This window comes from Bubalus bubalis, chromosome 10, assembly GCF_019923935.1.
Source record: "Bubalus bubalis isolate 160015118507 breed Murrah chromosome 10, NDDB_SH_1, whole genome shotgun sequence".
NCBI lineage: Eukaryota > Metazoa > Chordata > Mammalia > Artiodactyla > Bovidae > Bubalus > Bubalus bubalis.
Genome location: NC_059166.1, coordinates 27,361,267 through 27,380,096, shown reverse-complemented (window position 1 = coordinate 27,380,096; position 18,830 = coordinate 27,361,267). Strand labels below are relative to the sequence as shown.

At 34.1% G+C, this 18,830-nt stretch overlaps 1 protein-coding gene across 10 annotated transcripts in view; it reads right to left on the bottom strand.

Annotated features, from left to right (window-relative positions):
* Positions 1-18,830, bottom strand: part of REPS1 (RALBP1 associated Eps domain containing 1) — a 90,318-nt gene that overhangs the window by 19,229 nt on the left and 52,259 nt on the right. For 6 of the 10 annotated variants that reach the window (XM_044924170.2, XM_006074662.4, XM_006074665.4 and 3 more), the window contains exons 9-12: positions 12,108-12,229; positions 8,385-8,465; positions 2,834-2,921; positions 1,968-2,069 (exon numbers count right to left, since the gene is read on the bottom strand). In XM_044924170.2, the coding sequence (XP_044780105.2) occupies positions 1,968-2,069; positions 2,834-2,921; positions 8,385-8,465; positions 12,108-12,229 (393 nt within the window). The remainder of the gene's footprint in view (positions 1-1,967; positions 2,070-2,833; positions 2,922-8,384; positions 8,466-12,107; positions 12,230-18,830) is intronic. The other 4 variants (XM_006074666.4, XM_006074668.4, XM_006074667.4 and 1 more) reach the window with 2 other exon arrangements.

Genomic DNA, 18,830 nt, shown 5'->3' with positions numbered 1-18,830 from the left:
CTGAATAGCCAAAGCAAACTCGAGAAAGAATGCACTAGAGGAATCAACCTCCCTGACTTCAGACTATACTACAATGTACAGTCATTAAGACAGAATGGTACCGGCACAAAAACAGAAATACAAACCAATGGTACAAGATAGAAAGCCCAGAGATAAACCCACACACCTATGGGCAGGTGTGACAAGGATGCAAGACTTTATCTTTGACAAAGGAGGCAAGACTATACGATGAAAAGTCTTTTATTGAAAAGACAGTACCTTCAATAAGTGGGACTGGGAAAACTGGACAGCTATGTGTAAAAGAAGGAATTAGAACACTTCCTAAAACCACACACAAAGATAACTCAAAATGGATTAGACCTAAATGTAAGACCAGAAACTATAAAATTCTTAGAGGAAAACATAGGTAGAACACTCTTTGACATAAATCATATCGAGATCCACTATGACCCACCTCCTAGAGTAATGAAAATAAAAATATACAAATGGAATCTAATTAAACCTAAAAGCTTTGGTACAGCAAAGGGAAACCATAAACAAGATTTAAAGACAACCCTCAGAATAAGAGAAAATAACTGCAAATGAAGCAACTGATAAAGGATTAATCTTCAAAATATACAAGCAACTCATGCAGCTCAGTATCAGAAAAACCAACCAATCAAAAAACGAGCAGAAGACCTAAACATACATTTCTCCGAAGACAACATACAGATGACTAATAAACATATGAAAAATGCTCAACATCAATTATTATTAGAGAAATGCAATCAAAACTACAATGAGGTATCATACCACACCAGTCATAATGGCCATCATCAAAAAATGTACAAAAAATAAATGCCGGAGAGAATGTGGAAAAAAAGGAACACTCTTGCACTGTTGGTGGGAATGCAAACTGATACAGCCACTATAGAGAACAGTATGGAGATTTCGTTAAAAACTAGGAATTAAACTACCGAGTCCCTTGGACTGCAAGGAGATCCAACCAGTCCATTCTGAAGGAGATCAGCCCTGGGATTTCTTTGGAAGGAATGATGCTAAAGCTGAAACTCCAGTACTTTGGCCACCTCATGCGAAGAGTTGACCCCTTGGAAAAGACTGATGCTGGGAGGGATTGGGGGCAGGAGGAGAAGGGGATGACAGAGGATGAGATGGCTGGATGGCATCGCTGACTTGATGGACATAAGTCTCAGAGAACTCCGGGAGTTGGTGATGGACAGGGAGGCCTGGCGTGCTGCGATTCATGGGGTTGCAAAGAGTCGGACACGACTGAGCGACTGATCTGATCTGATCTGATGACCTAGCAATCCCACTACTGGGCATACGCCCTGAGAAAACAGTAACTGAAAAAAACACATGTATTGCAATGTTCACTGCAGACACAGAAGCAACCTAGATCTCTGTTGAAAGATGAATGGATAAAGAAGTTATACAAATACACAATGGAATATTACTCAGCCATATAACAATGAATGAGTTTGAATCAGATCTAGTGAGATGGATGAACCTAGAGCCATTTATACAGAGTGAAATAAGTCAGAAAGAGAAAAATATCATATATTAATGCATAATACGGAATCTAGGCAAACGGTATTGATGAACCTATTTGCAGGGCAGGAAAAGAGATTCAGACATAGAGAACAGGCTTACGGACACAGTGTGGGCAGAAGAGGGTGGGATGAATTGAGAGAGTAGCACTGAAATACAAACATTATCATATGTAAAACATACAGCTAATGGGAAGCTGCCGTGTATCACAGGGAGTGCAACCCGGTGCTCTGTGATAACCCAGAGGGATGGGATGGGATGGGGTGGCAGGGAGGGAACATATGTATACCTATGGATGACTCATGTTGATACATGGCAGAAACCAACACAACACTGTAGAATAATTATCCTCCAATTAAAAATAAGTTAATTAATAAAATAAATGTAACATGGAAGATGTAATTCTGTCTTTCACTTACCTACAGTATTTCCAGAAGCAAATTTCACTGATGAATTTATCTTATTTTCTTCTGACAGGTCAGATGTTTTCACAAGCAATGGGCTAGTGGGATTAGTATGATCTAGGAGAGAATTAATAGGTAAACATATAAGATATAGGTACCTGAATTAATTCATAAACCTCAGAGTATAAGACTTCATTTTAATACTCCAAAGAAGTAGCAAGTAAATCCATGAAATATAAGACAAAGTAATATTTTAATAGGATAAATATAAACCTGTTTATATAGAATTTGTTATCTGCCACAACAGAAGATACCTTATAATGAAAAAGTCAAGCTGCACGTTCATACTTTGTTAATTTTATCCCTTAGAGCAATTAGTTAAATAAAGCACTGCACAAACAACCGTAAAATAAGTAATTTATTGTTGTTGACTTACATAGAAAACAAATCTACCTTTGAGAGACCCTAACTAAAACATTTAATCTAAAATGAGGAGAAACTTCAAGAATTAAAGCAAAATAAACAATTTCAAAGACAAAATTCATTTTAACATATACCTCTTCAGTTAAAATTTGAACATATTTTTCAATGTAGATTCGTAAGAATGATCATAAAAATACAGAGGGTATTAGAAAAGTCACATTTTCCAAGTGTCCTTATTTACAATTTTATAAATTAAATTCAATAATTTGCTTAAATTTAAAAATATACACATACACATAATACATATATTGCCGTAGAAAGTACTATGTTAAAAATAAGTAATTAACAAAAGGAATTTGAACTCAGAATGATTGCTTGTGTATTTTGGTTTGATGCTAAACCTAAAATATTAACACAACACACTGAACTAAAAAACAACCCAGCAACAGTTTCCTTACCACTGCCAGTTCTTTTAAGTTCCATTTCCTGCATGTGGATTTTGCTTGGAGTCATACGAATGGGAACTGGATGAACAATAGCAGTATCCTACAGACAAATGGGAGGACATACAGAATTTGTATTAAAAATGCCAAGTAGATACCATGAAATAACCAAAACTAACAATACTTGAAAAACTAGTGGACAGAGTTCTCATTCACACTAAGTTAAGCATGAGAATTAATTTTTTAACTAAAAATTCCAGAATTATATTTAAAAAAATCAAGCTTACTATATATGTTTAATAATCTGATTTATTTTATAAAAAGTACATTTTAACTTTGATTAAAGATGTGAAGAAAAAAATTGGTCTTACACAATTCACAACAATATTCAAAGGCAAAGTGTGAAATGATCTGATGAAATCATATAAATTTGAACCTTTGAGGTTAAAAGTGAACTATTTATGAGAATCCAAAGACTGAGTAACAGACTGAACTCATTTTCACTAAACTGCTCAAGAAAACTTGACACTCTTCTTTTTCATGTATAAAACAAAGTTAATGAAATGCCCATCATATTGTAGCAGTAGGCACAATACATACTTTATATAGATTAGTTCCCCAGAACTGTTTAAAATTCATGCATAAAACTTCCACAAAGGAATTCAATTTTTAAGTTAGGATAAGTAACACTCCTACTCTAATACTTAAACTTTTCATGACTATAATACATCTGATAATCCTCAACTTAAGTCAGAGTTGCAGCAAGTCTAGTTAGAGCAGTTAAGGAACTGGTAGAACAAATTTCTGAAAAGACTGAAAAGTGTACAAGGCACTGTATGGCAGCCTCTCCAAATGGGAAGGAAGAGAGAAAGGTAGCCAGGCAGGCTTGGCCCTGGGAGCTGAGCCACCCAGGGGAGGAACTAGAACAGGATCAAGCCACTGGCTTACTGGCAAAAGACCAGCTGATAAACATGGCTACAGGAGTTGAGCTCCTTCTACAAGGAGCTGGCTCATATTTTGAATGTGCTGCTGCTAAAGACAACCTGAGATCTTTAAATTTTGAATATCTTGCAATGAGTTTATAATTTAGTATAAAGAATAACAACCTTTCAATTTAAGTTAGACACTGTTTTGGTGACAGTATTAGGTAACCCCACAGAAAGTTGAGTTCCAGCATACCATCTCCTGTTTTACAGGTCTCCTTGGCTAATTCTCGTAATCTCTAAATTCAAATCGTTAATAACAAATGAATTCTTTATTGCAATTGTAAGGATAAATCCATTAACAGTAATTTCCTGTCCCCATAGCAGTGAGACTCTGGACAGATAGTTATGTACTATCTAATAAAACTGAACTAACATTTCACCTATCAACTCTAAAATTATAGTTACAAAAGATGGATATAATAGATGAATAAAAGTTTATAGATTTCTCACATAATAATGAGTCATACTCAGAAAATTATTAACAATAACTCTAGATGTTGTTTGTTTATGGTTATAAAAAATATGGCTTCAGGAATAACTATTTTCTTAACTTCCAATTTTAATAGCAGAAATAACTGCTAAGAACCAGAATTTAACATTCTAAGGCAAGATTGAAGGAGAAAGCATGATATCTCATTATTCCAAACCCAAACAAACTAGGAAAAAACAAGCAAGGAAAACTTACTAGATGCTTTAACTCATAATACTGATCTAATATGTATTCTGTGTGTGTTTATAAAGTCAGATTTATAAAATTTGTAACAGAAATATTAAATAGCCTTTCCATGTATTTACCATACAAAAAACAGAAGTCACAGTAATGATGCCAAGAAAAGAAAATCATGAAATCTTCTAGAATGAATATTCTCTAAATAATTTGCCTAAGTTTCTGTACTAATAAATCAATTTTCTGTTATGAGCCTGCTGCTGCTAAGTCACTTGTCATGTCCGACTCTGTGAGCCTACAACTGCTTTAATCCACTAGATCCTGCTACTAGCAGGACAAGGCAGTTTCTGGAAGAGTTTTACACAGATGACCAGGCCTAACCTCAGACTAGTGGACTGGAAGCTTGGTTTGTGACTATGACGTGCAGCACAATAAAGAGCATTTCAATATCCAAATGAAGAACCAGAAATGCCTAGGATTCTTTGAGTCCTGAGCCAAAAGATGCTAAGTAAAACTGCTGCTCCAAAGTAGCATCCTCATATTTAAAAATAAAGAAAAAAGTAAAAAGACTGACTGGAGGCTCTGCCCATTTCTTCTGTCTACTCAAATCACACAAAGCCTTTAGGACCCACTCCTACACACTCACAACCATGGCACATTTGTATCATATATTTGAGTACTTCATCTGATACAATTTAGTACTTTACTGAATATTCTATTGTGCTCATGTATCTATATTTTCTACTTGGCTTAAATCTTATTATACTGTTTGTCTTATTATCCTGTTTATCCCTGCTTACTTTCTATTCCTGTGTCACTTAGTTCAGGTGCTCATCATCTGACTCTCTCAACCCCATCAATCCTTCACATTGTTGCCTGAATAACCTTCCCCAGCTACCTCTTCAGAAGCTCCATCTTCTCATGGAACTTGTTAGCTCCCAGAGTCTATGAGATTAAGTTCAGATCCTTGGTCGAGCATACAGAGATCTTCCCACTTATGTTTCAATCATGCTCTTTACTCCCCATCACTGCCCCATACACACCTACCCTATATATCTCACAGCACTGAACTGCTCCTGCTCATGATTTTCTCTGTGCTTGGAATGCCCTTGTCCACTTCTGCCAATTAACAGTTTCATTAAAAATTCATCATATAAATGTAACCTCTTTTGTGAAATCTTTCCCAAACACACTGGGCTGAGTCATTCTACAGTTCTCCGCCCACAGTTTGTTCACAGCTACGTATGATAATTATCACAATCAGCTATATTACAATCATCAACTTGTAAAGATCAAGCTGTGGTCTACTTAAGACTGGAATTTTTTTTGACATCTTGGTATTTCTAGAGAATAACATGGGCACTTGGAAGGGGGCTCCACCAAACCAACTGACTTGGCTGGGCGTAATCAGTGATCAAATGAACTCCCTTTTCATACGCTGAGTGACACAAACATTCTACAGCACTCAAGACCAGACATAAACCACGGTGAAGACTAGTGCACTGCGCGTCTCATCATTTCAGAATTCCCTAGCAGAAACAGATTCTACCAGAAGCTATTACCTGATAAGCAGTTCAACAAAAGTAATCAAGCTTCTGGAAACAAGATAGCAAAAACCCAATTTCATAAGAAATCTGGGAGCCTAAAGCCAGCTTGGTTTTCATGTGAGGTCACTGTGCTGTGTGACAGCTGTCTCTAAGTGCCACAGAGCAGACTGGAGCTCTTCACAGACTTAAAACTTTATTGAGCAAATGCCTACTTATCAAATTTTGGCTTTTAAAAATTACTCCATCAATTTTTTCTGACATGGTAAGGTACGCTAAATTTGTATATCTGAACTGTGGTGTTCTTTTTCTATGTGATTCTAATTTGAATGGATCTTATTTACTTACTTATAATTCTTATTTATAAAAGCCTTGTTGAGGATCATTTGGGATTGTGACTACAGACTGTTCTGTGGATAGGCAATATGTTAAGTAAGAATTAGATGATGGTTAAGAAGCTCAGACCCTCACTGAGAGCAGAGCATTGTACCAATTTCAAGTTTATAGTGAGATTATAATTCACCACCATAAGAGAAAAAAGATGTTTTCTGGTACCAGATTATAAATATTTAAGACTGCCAACATAATTAAATTTAGGAGTCTAAATTCAAGTTTAAAATGTTGATTGACCATTTAAATTTTTTTTTTCCTAGAGCCTTCTGACATACTGGAAGTAACAAAAGAAAGTATTGTGTTATGTCATGTAAAACATTAGGCTGGAATTCACAAATTTGGATATTATTTCCAAGAAGTTACAAGAACATCACTGTTATGTCAACTATTTCCCTACATTTTCTGCCAGTCATGACTCAATTTATTTTGCCTTTGAGTCTATATTTTTAATGTTCTTTCCTAGCCTGACAATCATAATACAATGAATTTCTATTTTCAATATCACTTAGGGGTTAGAGAATAAAAGAGAGTCTCGACTGCTACATCCTTCCCTGTAAAGTACTTTAAACAAAATTAACTTGACTCTGTAAACAGGAGATAGGAATAATATGGAGAAATGAAACTCAGAGCTAAAGTAAAACTTAGCTTATAGCACACCTGTCACTTTCCAAGGGACCTTAAGTACTGCTTCTAATAAGCAGCAAAAATGGTTAAGCGTTACTTTTTTATTTCTCTTCCATTTTTCAGAGACTAAAATCAAACATTAACATCCTCAAAGTGGTAAGAAAAGAGAAGCCAAAGGCATAGATAATCTACATGTTAACTGTTCCCTGAATAATGAATAATTATAAAATAGACACTTAAAATATTTTGATACATTATATTTGAATATAACAGCATTCTCTATATTTCAAATAGATACAAATTCTTTAAAACTGTAAAACACCAAAGATTCATTCATTTAAAATGCTGAAGCCATACTATTATCTTTAAATGCCACTTCTCCCTAATTTATATTAAATAACAAGAGTATTTTTACATTTAATGAATAAAATGCTGGCTATCTTCGTTCAGATACACCTCAAAAGAGTGCCTCATGTCACCTTCTCCATATCTTTTCACTGAACTCATTTTTACAAATCCTACCTTTACACTCTTCTTCCCTTTCTACTTACTTCCTCTTTTCTTTTTGAAAGGTGCTTATTACCATGTTCTTCTCTTTACGGGAAAAAAAATTAAAAGAAAAAGCCGAAGTGAACAGTGAGAAGAATGATTAATAGCTAAGGTTTTGAAGTTTTCAAATAACTTGAGGGACAGGCGGGGCATATATGAAGTTCAATCTATGGGGACAGAATTTATTTTTTAAATCAGGATGTGAACTTTGTAGCATTTTCAAAGCAACACAGCAAACCACATGAAGACAAGACAGAGGTCCTCTGCACAAATGAAAATCTAATTGACAATTCTACATTGTTTTGCTGAACTTGATTCTCTTGTAACAGAACTCAACATACTGATTAAGTCAAAGCTGTACCATCTGGACTATTAAATAAATGATGACACTGCATATTTACATACATAGTACATATTACATGATGTGTAAGCATACAAACAAAATAGTATTTACTGTCATTACACCAAAATAAACAGCATGTTTAATAAAAACATACACTCAATTAGCAAATAAAAACAAAGTTAACAGTATCAATTGTTCACAAAATGCTTCTTTAGACACATGTACCAGATTTTAAAAACAGATTTCTCTCACCAAAATAACTAGAAAATACAGAGAATGGTTAAAAAAAAAAAGAAAAGTAAAAGTTCTTTCCACCACTGAGCACACAAAAATTGAAAAGCCTGCCACCATTTCCCTCTAAGCACTCCACTGAACATGCATATCAGCTAAAAACCATAATGAATGAAAATTTGGGTTAATAAAATTAATTTCAAACAAGCAAGCTAAGTGATTGACTTACAGGATCAGCTGGTGCAATGTTAGAATCAAATTGGGTCAGAGTTTGTGAGCTTGAAGAGCGTTCACTAAATGTCTCCCACTGCTGAACAGACAGAGGAGAGACAAGTCAGCACGATGAGAAAGATGGAGTAAAAGATCACTGGAGAAGATTTAGCCAAGTAATTCAGAGGTTGCACTGCAAGTTGTGTTTCGTAGGCCTGACAAATTCCGTTAAGTTTTATTTTTCCATAAACATTTTATATTATCTATGTAAAGTGAGCAGCTTCACAATCAAATGTACAGTAATAATTGATCTCTCTATGGGAAAGATTCAAAGCCTTACAGAATAAAGGAACAGAGTCTAAGTGGTATAAATGGTAACAAGATAAAAATTTAAAATGGTTTTTCCTAGACTAGAGAAAGAATAACTTTAAATCCTTCACTGAAAATCAAGTGTTAATGCACTGAATTAGTGATGCTAATGAATTCTGATTATATCAGAGTTTTGGTCAAAACAAAGCAAGTTGGTGTGACTTGCCAGTGCGACCCCTGAAAGATGATTCTATTATGTACGTGCACATATTTTATACAAATGTATAGATATTTAATAAAATATAACTGAGATAAAATGCAAAGAATTCTGGAATTAATATAAATTGCAGTTTATGTCAATCTGCAGCAAATCAACCCCTATATTCAGCATTATGAACAGGCCCATGCCAGACCACAAGACAGAACTGCCAATCAGGCACCCACCTCCAACCCCATGCTAGAAAAATCAGAATGCGGCCACAATGAGAGCAAATCAAGCAACTGAGTACGTGTTATATATAGAAGATGTATTTTGATATGAAATACTACTCTTCTAAAAGAGGTACACAAATACCATACCCCAAATTAGGTGGAGTGGTAAGTGAATAATTTTAGTAACTCCATTTGAAGATCTTAGTAATAAATAGTATAGGATTTTTAGATCAAAATCATTAAAATTATGATTACAATTTGATTCTTAAGAATTATCAATGACTCTGAAGAAGGAAAAACATTTGCACATATAAAATATATACACACAAATGTTTACACACAGACACACCTATCCCATTAACTAAAATCCTTTTTATAATTCAGTAAACATTTTTATGCTTCAAAGTTCGACTTAATATTTAAAACAGTGCTATTCAATTTGAGAAGACATGTAGTAATTAAATAATAGCAAATGAACACATTTATAAAAATTATCTACAAAAATGGCTAATGTAATCATTCAACAGTTTTTCTCTCAGATGTTTCAAAATCATAAAATTAAGATATACTTAGAAACACTGATGCATTCAGAGTGTCTCCTGAATATAGAATCCATAGTAATTCACTCTTATTGTGGGACATCACTTCAGGGAAGTGACTTACCAATATCTGTTGATATAATTAGTTTCTTCAATAATTACTGTTGCATAGGTACAGAAGGAATTTTTAAAATCGTAATTATCTAACTGTGGAAAAAAGTTTAGATGTAGACTATTTTTTTTCCAAAAAGAAGACATTTATTTACCTATTTGGTGGCATGAGATTTTACCTGATTTCACAAGGCTGTATGTAAGCTACCTGGAGTGCAGAAAAACACTCTTATCTGTATAAGTTTGGTATAATGGTTAAGAGCATAGTCTCTGGAACCAGACTCCTGGAATCCTAGTTATGCCATACACCCTTAGGCAAGTTATCTAATCTCTCTCTGTTTCAGTTTCACCATGTGAAATATGAGATTAATAATGCTTACATCACAGAATTGTTATAAAGATGTAAACAGTTAATATATGTAAAGAGCTTTTTCCAGACTCCTGGAATCCTAGTTATGCCATACACCCTTAGGCAAGTTATCTAATCTCTCTCTGTTTCAGTTTCACCATGTGAAATATGAGATTAATAATGCTTACATCACAGAATTGTTATAAAGATGTAAACAGTTAATATATGTAAAGAGCTTTTTGAACAGAGCTGGCACATCAAAAGTCCTCAATAAATTTTATTGATTATTATTAGTGTTATCCCCTACAGTGCCTCATCTGTATTAACAGGTGCTGAATAAATATTTACTGAAAGATTAGTGCTTCAAGGCAGAAAACTAAAATATTAATTCCATATACTAAGGAGATTTTAAAAAAGAAATATTAAAATGTGTCCAAAAAATCAATGTTAGTTTTAGTAGCATTTTGATTTTCTACACACAGAGTAAAAAAAAAAAAGAAAAAAGAAAAATTATGACATTCAGAACCTTATTAGCAAATACTACAAAATGAAACTTGCTAGGAATATTTAAGAAGAAAAAAATGCAACTGCTTAACTCAGAGTTCAAAGGGATTTCCCTTCCTAATTTTTAATGATCACGTGATTTTATTTAGAAGGAAGATGGACTTTTGAATTGAGATGCCTTAGAGTTACTTTCACTTATGAACTGACATTGATAAAAATACTTTTAAAATCTGACACTGCTTTTTAAAAATGACAGAAATTAATAAATGCAGAAAAAACAGTGCTTTCAAGAAACTGACCCTATTCTCTTATTATAAAGCCTCTCTACTAGTAAATTCTTTCAAGGCTTAAATCTTCCCACCAGAAAAACACTCATATAAATGGTTTTATATCTGACAGCACAATGGATATATGTTATCATGTCTCAGAAACAGGTATCTGTGATTATGTCATAAAGCAGCAGCAAGCACTTTAAATCTGCCAGTTACTTCTCTGTTTTTCAACTGTACAAAATTAACTAGTATCTCTTAAACCCAAAATTTTTCTGGCTTTAAAAGACATGGAAAACACAGAAGCTTAGAGGAGTTTCTTCCTGAAAGTCAAAAAACTTTTATATTTGTAACACTATCTAAAAGTGATACAAAAAAACTATAAGAAAAAATATATAGATATAACTTGTTCACAAAGAAGATTGCTCTAATAAGTTAAGCAGTAGTTTTCAATTAGAGATCTACAGAGCACTAAGGTTTAACAGAGGAGCCTCGGAGTGCTTTGTGGAGGCAGGGCCGTAGGTCCTCTTCCCTTATTCTAACCAGAGTGATCCTACTTTCACTGTTTTATACAATCAAGTTCCAAAGTAATGGGGCAGGGAGAAATGTGTCTCAAATTCTGTTTTGTATGCTGTGCTTGGTCTTACATAACATGGTCTTTATATAAAGTGGTCTTTAACCAATGCATTTAACAGGGTTGAATCATTCCATTTTGTATTAAACAAAATAACTTACTATGAATAGCTTGGAATACTTTTTTCATGTGGAAAGCCGGTTGAGTGGCTTCTTATATCACTTCCAATGCTAAGATTCCAAATCTATTATCCCAGGCTTTCTTACAGGAATGAGAAGGCAGTGTGACACAGCGGGTGTGCTAGCTGACTTAATGTCAAAGGACTTGTGTTCAAACCTCAGCCCTTGTCCCTTACAGGATGTAAGATATCTTGTCTAAGACATCTACCCTTTGACTGTTAAGTTCATGCACCTGCCTCATCTAACTCACAGGGTTTTAATAGGAATGAATGGTGGAAACTAAGTAATAGTACATGTATGGAAAAGTACTTTAAAAACCTCAAAGAGTCATATAATTACAAGTGTCTATCATAGTCACATTTGATATGGTCCATATGAATGCATGCTGAAAGAGCTATAGGCTGAAATTACCCTGCTTGGAACTTCTTACCTTAAAAAAGTGAACATTAGTGAAAGAAAAGGGAAGCTTTGCTAACCTCACTGCTCTGATTCAGCTCAGGCCAAGTCTGGTTTAGTGACGGCATCGACGGAGACTTGCTTGGAGGAGCTTCTGCAGGAGAGCCTGAATAACCTACCTCACCTGGCTGATCCCCAACATCTGCAATTTTCAAACAGAGAAATTTTCTGTGATCAATATATTTCAGTTCTCGAATACTTATTCATAAAAACCTAAGAAGATTTTCACAAGTAGTAATGTATAATCTGAATTTCCTTTTCTCACGTTCCCCAAACAAACATTTTGACAATTAATCAGGCAATATGTATTCCTGCTACTTACGTATACCTGAAACCAGAGTTTTCCATGAAAAATAAAATCTAGTTAGAAATACACAGAGAAAGAGTGTTGTACGTAGCAATGCAATAAGGTACATGAATCTTCTTTTAATAGAGATGGATTTGTACCAGTTCCCAAAGTGTACTTCAAGGAATATTAATCAGTAAGACATTTTTAAAAATTAGGTTTTTTATTCAAATAAATCTGGGGATACCATAATTCTCTGTTGGACGTGTCCCCACGCACATTTATATATTAAAGACCTAGAGCAAATAAACTTTGTTTAAATCAGTCTTTCCCAAATATAAACTTTCTTAAAATTAGATAAAAATCCCTCAATATTCCCTTGGCATATACTTTAGGAAATGTTGAGTTACACTAGTTCACTTGCATTTTCTCTACAAGTCTTCCCTGTAACCAAGAAGCAGCATGTATTTTTAAGGGAGACAGCAAAAGGAGAGAAAGAACCCAGGCACCAACAAAAAGCAAAGTCAATTAAGCCCACATGAAACAAACTTACTGTTAGGCTCACTAGCGTTTACAGACTTAACCGAGAGGGTTACAAATCCATGACACAATTTCAAAGTGGTTTTTAAAGTATTATGTGGTATCATGTTCTACTTTTAATTAGTTAAATAAAAAAGTAAATGTTGCTCAGTCATGTCCAACTCTTTGCGACCCCATGGACTGTAGCCTACCAGGTTCCTCCGTCCATGGGATTTTCCAGGCAAGAATACTGGAGTGGGTTGCCATTTCCTTCTCCAGGAGAACTTCCCAACCCAGGGATTGAACCCAGGTCTCCTGTGTTGTAGGCAGACACTTTACCATCTGAGCTACCGGGGATGTCTTTAATTAGTTAAGGCCTCACCTAAGCTCTCTCTTAAACTATAATTTTAAAATGGAAGAAAATTTCAAGGGTAACTAAATTCTCATTCCAATCTTCCCAAGTTTTACATGGCTTTGAATATAATTCCTGTCTGAAAATCACATTAACTTTGCCAAATTAATGGAGTATACCTAATCTGTTTAGAACCTGTGTCAAAAAATATGATTTTCATATCCATCCCTATCTTTTTGTTTGTGACCATGGGCAAGCTGAATAAAATAAACAGCACCAGAGTTTCTCCATCAGAAAGGAAGACACTTGCCATTAACTGTTAGTACTATATTTCAGATTCCTATAGAGACAGACATATAATAACTTAGTGAAGTATAGGTTTAAGCTTTCAATCTATTCGTAAGTAAATCCTTCACACTTTAGTACTGAACATAGAACCTAATACTTACTAAGCACTCAAATATTTACTGAATGAGTTACTTTTTGTGATCTTCATTTAAATTCATTCTTGAATGTTATTTCCCTAAAACCAGAGTTAACTACTGAGACTTTGAAAAGTTCTCAGAATTTTTCTTCACCTTATTCTGAACATGATTACCTCGAAATATCAATACTTCTCTTTTACTCACCCTGACATTATTTATTTATAGTCATATCACACTGCAAGTTCTAATCTATCATATTTTGATAAATTTTGGTTTTCAAAGATCAAGAGTTATTCAGATTTCTTTCTTACTTCCATGCCTTCTCAATAAAACTGCCATAGTGATACCGAACCAGTAAGAGGCAGAAATGCTTTAAATAACGTTCTATGAGGACTTTTTAACTCAAAGCTCTCAGAGAACAACTAATGAAAAAAATTATTTATGATAAATAGTAGCAGCAAATTCCTCATGGAGACAGCTTATGGTTTTCAGTCTGGACCAAAATCATGGGCTTTTTTTCCTATGGTAACAAAGGGAAAGGGAGCCGAAGGAGGATATGGCTATAGATCTAACGGTTTACTGGAAGTGAAACTGTTAGAAGGACAGAGATTGAAGAAGGATCTTTAAAAGATCCCTCAAAGCAGGTATTAAAGAAAAGAGAAACAGAATAAAAATAGTATTAACTATAGGATGATTAATTTTCAAAAGAACCTATTCAAAAGTCATATTCCATTTTAACTTAAGCTCTGAGTATCACCTTAGAGCACACTGGGGCCCTCATTTGACTGTCTAGATCTCTGTTTTCCTGTGAGTCCACTACTGAGAGACTTAGGGCCAGAGTGCATGCCACTACCACTGCTGAAGTTCAGGTCTGGGATGGATTCTGGGTACCTCCCTAATTCACTGGTATAAAGGTGCAGCAGGTCTAGCCCCTTGAGGCTGAGAACTGAAGTTAGTCACTCAAATAATTACACTTCATAATCATCCCAATACAGTTATTTCCCTAAAGTAGTAGTTCTTAAAAATGTGAACCATGGACCCCTGGGAACCCCCATGACTCTGCTAGGGAGCCTAAAAAGTCTGTTATTTTTGTAATAGTAATAATGCTTTTCCCTGTGCTGGCACATGCACTGATGGTGCAAAAGCAATGCTGGGCAAAGCTGCCAGCTTATCAGCACGAATTAAGCCAGAGGCTCCTAAATACACTAGCAGTCATTGTGGTCTTTACTGCCAGGCATTCCAGTTAAAATATATAAAAATAAATAAACCAATAACTTCACTAAAGAATGTTAACAATTCAGCAGTAAGAATTATTAATTTTACTAAATTTCACCCCAAAACTCATTTTTAAAATACTCTGTATGATAAAATGGGAAACATATATAAAGCACTTCTCCATACTAAAGTGCAGTGGTTTTCTCATGGAAAACTACTTGTGTTCAGTTGTTAGCTGAACAGGCCACTTTTTTCACTGAACACTATCATGCTTGAAAGAACAGTTGATAAAACTATATAATTATTCATACATGGTACAGCACAGATTTCCTCAAAAATGGACTAAGTGACCCTGTATCTAAAATAACTATTTTCAATATTTGTTATCAATGACAAAGTTTCAACTTTTTTTTTTATTTTAATAACATCGTTTTAATTCACTATCTCCAAATAATATCAACATGTCACTTGTGTAAAAATTACAGGAAATACTTTTATATTCTGTCTTGGTACTAAATCTTGGCCGTCCTGTATTTTATATTCACAGTGCATCTCATTTGGACTAGCCATATTTCAAGTGCTTAATAGTCACCTGTGGCTACTTTGTTGGGCAGCAGACACTAATTAGCAATGCCAATAAAAATTAGTTAAGATCTATGTAGTACTTTATGATTTCCACAACCCTTTTGATATATAAATCCCGTGTAAGTCGGAGTAGGTGGCTGTTTAACATCTCCATTTCACAGAGGAAAAGCATCAGCAAGTTTGAACTTTTAAGTGAAAGTTGGAATTCTGGAAAATGTATACCATGTCTATAAGCTCAAGAACTTCCCAGTACTTAAAAGACTTCTTTGATAAAATAGGTTGTAATGGTAACACCTACACTTTTTGATATTTTACAATAAAACGTTCCAACATTTCAAAGAGCTGTACAACTCAATGAACTGATATTTTATAAATAATCAATGCATTATGTTATAAAACCATGCATGGGTAAAAGATTCATTCAAAGTGCAAGACAGATCTATGTAATAGTACAAACAATTCATTAATATGGCTTCACTTTTCACTGCAATTAATCTTTAAGAAATTACTATTTGTTGAGTTTTGGGCTAGTACCAAAGAATATCCAAAATTATATGAAAATAGTCCTTCCTTTTACTATGTGAGGCCAAATTTTCTTCATGTACCAAGAATTAGCTATCTTTTTCTACAAAAGGCCAGAGAGTAAATATTTAAGGCTTTGTAGGCTTTAAAGTCTCTGTTGCAACCACTCAAATATGTTACTGTGGTCAAAAGAAGCCACAGGTAATTCATAAAGGAATAGGCTTGGCTGTGTTTCAATAAAATTTTATTTTTGGATGCTGAAACTTGAATATCATATATTTTCATGTGTGATAAATTTATTCTTTTTTGAAAACAAAAACCACTCTTTGCTTGTGGGTTATACAAAAACAGTCAGTAAACTGGCTCTGGTCTCAGGGCTTAAGTGTGCCAACCCCTGCTATACTTCAAACTAAAACACTCATCAGATTGAATGCAGTATGCAGATAGATGAGATCTAAGCTGTCTTCTATTAAACCAAATATTAAAGAGATTTGCAAAGTTGTAAAACAATGCCACCCTTTTTGCAATACAGTTATTTTCCTAAAAATATCTATGCTAATATATAAGGGGTCTATTTTTATTTCAAAATAAAGAAGTATTTTTTTAAGTGTATCACTTTTAATTCCCAATAAAGTTACTATTGCTAGATCTAATCTACAAAAACAGAGCTTTTTTGAGGGTCCACAAATTTTTTTAAGAATATAAAGAGGTCCTAAGACAAAAAACTTTGAAAAAAATCACTTGTCCTAGAAAATTCAAAAATTATCTCTGGAATAAATTAGCAAAATTACCCATTGGTTCTTTCTTAATTTCATACATAGAACAAATGGCAGTAGATAAAGAGCAAATTACCTATATTCTAGAAACTAACAGTCATGAGTTGGAGGGGAGGCATTAAGTGTATAAATTAACTGCACCTCCTTCAACTTGGCTCCTTACAAATATTCCAACAAAGGGCTTCAGGCCCATCCACAAGGGTTAAGTCTTTAAGACTGTATTCTTACGGAGGCAGGGGTGTAGTTTTACTCTTACCTGATGCAGTGTTCCAACCTAGCCTCCTGCTGGAACACTGTGTCAACCCTGCCTCCCTCCTGAGGGTTCTGCTCTGCCCCTGACATCATCAGAGCATCAGGGCTGAAAAAGAAGAGCATGAGCCTAAATTATTTGTTAAAGTCAACCCCAAAAGGGCTTTTATGCAGAAAGTATTTCCATGTATAAAAAGTTTGTCTGGAAGACACAACCTAGTATGATCATACTGATGTACTATCAACCTACACTGAACAGTTAGTAGTAATAACATTAAAAATACATGCCTTATTTTCAGGATAGCACTAGCAAATAAACAGTCAGTAGTTTTCATCCTTCGAGCCTCCATAGACTCTGAAAACTTGCCCAGATTCAATTCAGTTCAGTTTACCTCCTGAACAAGCTCTTTCAAGAAGAGCTTCAGTTTTATTCTAGGTTTATAACCTACCTAATCCAAATTTATCTTATTTTCCTAGTATTATACTCAATATACTAAAAAACTATTTCAAAAATGACTGCCAGATATTATTAATCTTTTAGAAATATATATACACTACCTGAAATCTTATGGTTTAAAATTTTCAAGTAGCAAAACAAATCCAAGAAGAGTTCTTCAGTATGAAGGTTCAAGGTTCTAAGTTCATTTAACAGCTTCATCTAAGCAAAAGTAACTATATCTTTTATTTATTTTAGGTGTAAATATTATCTGTACAAGAAAAAAAGTTTTAATTTAAAAAAGCAGGTTTCAATAAATTTTGAGTTTTCAAAAACAAACCCTATTAAATAGTACTTTTCTCATTCATATTTTTAAAAGACGAGGCAAGAAATGCATATGCAGAAAGAAATTAAGGACTCAGTTTAAGATATGCTTTGCCTTGAATGATATTACATGGATCAAAAAACTAAGCTCTAGTTCCAAAATTAATTCTACTTCTCCCTGATACTCCATAAATGGAAACCTACTCAGTAAACAGATCTTAAGAAGGACTCAATTTTTAATTAAAACCAAAGATTTTTACTTCTAAAATTGAAGTAAAAACATGTCCAACAAGGTTTGAAAAGAATAAAACATTTACCCCAAATACTAAGCTGCACTTGTCTCTCTCTCTTTTTTTTTTTTTTTGCAGTATTTATCAGTATTTTATAGCAAATACTGTTTTGACTCAGCTATTATACTTCAAAGAAAACTACCTACAGATACACGGGAGGTTTCCATTGTCTAAGGATACCTAAAATGGAAAAAGCCCATTTAAAGCTAATCCAATTAAAATAAGGACTCAAGTTTCATAAACAGAAAAAAACAACTAAACTGGGGCTTTAAGACTAACTAACATAGAAAATGAGTATAAACAATAAAAGATGTTACAAATTTGGGGTGAAATTTGGTGGCACAATTAATAAAAGCAAGAATTTAGTAGTGTGCATTGTTACTGAGGGCCTATAAGTAAATACAGTAAACAAAGATACAGTATTGTGCAAGAAGACGAGGCTCCCATTTATTTCCATGGAGCTCTCATCCTAACAGAGCAAGACAGACATCCTTCACTTCATTTTGACTTTCACAACACAATCATCAAGACAAAATCTCATTTCTGCAAAAATAATTAAGGGTATCATTAAATATTCCCAAGAGTCTTATTAAATCTACTGTATTTAAACCATAATCTTGTAAAGCTCCTAGTGTCATTCTTGCAGAGATTTTCTCCTTTAAGTATGAGCTAGCCTTGTTTGTCACTTTTCTGTGACAAACAGAAAAGCGTTTGTCAATTTCTGCCAGGAATTTGAGGACGCTAAGTACTTGTTCCAATTTCAT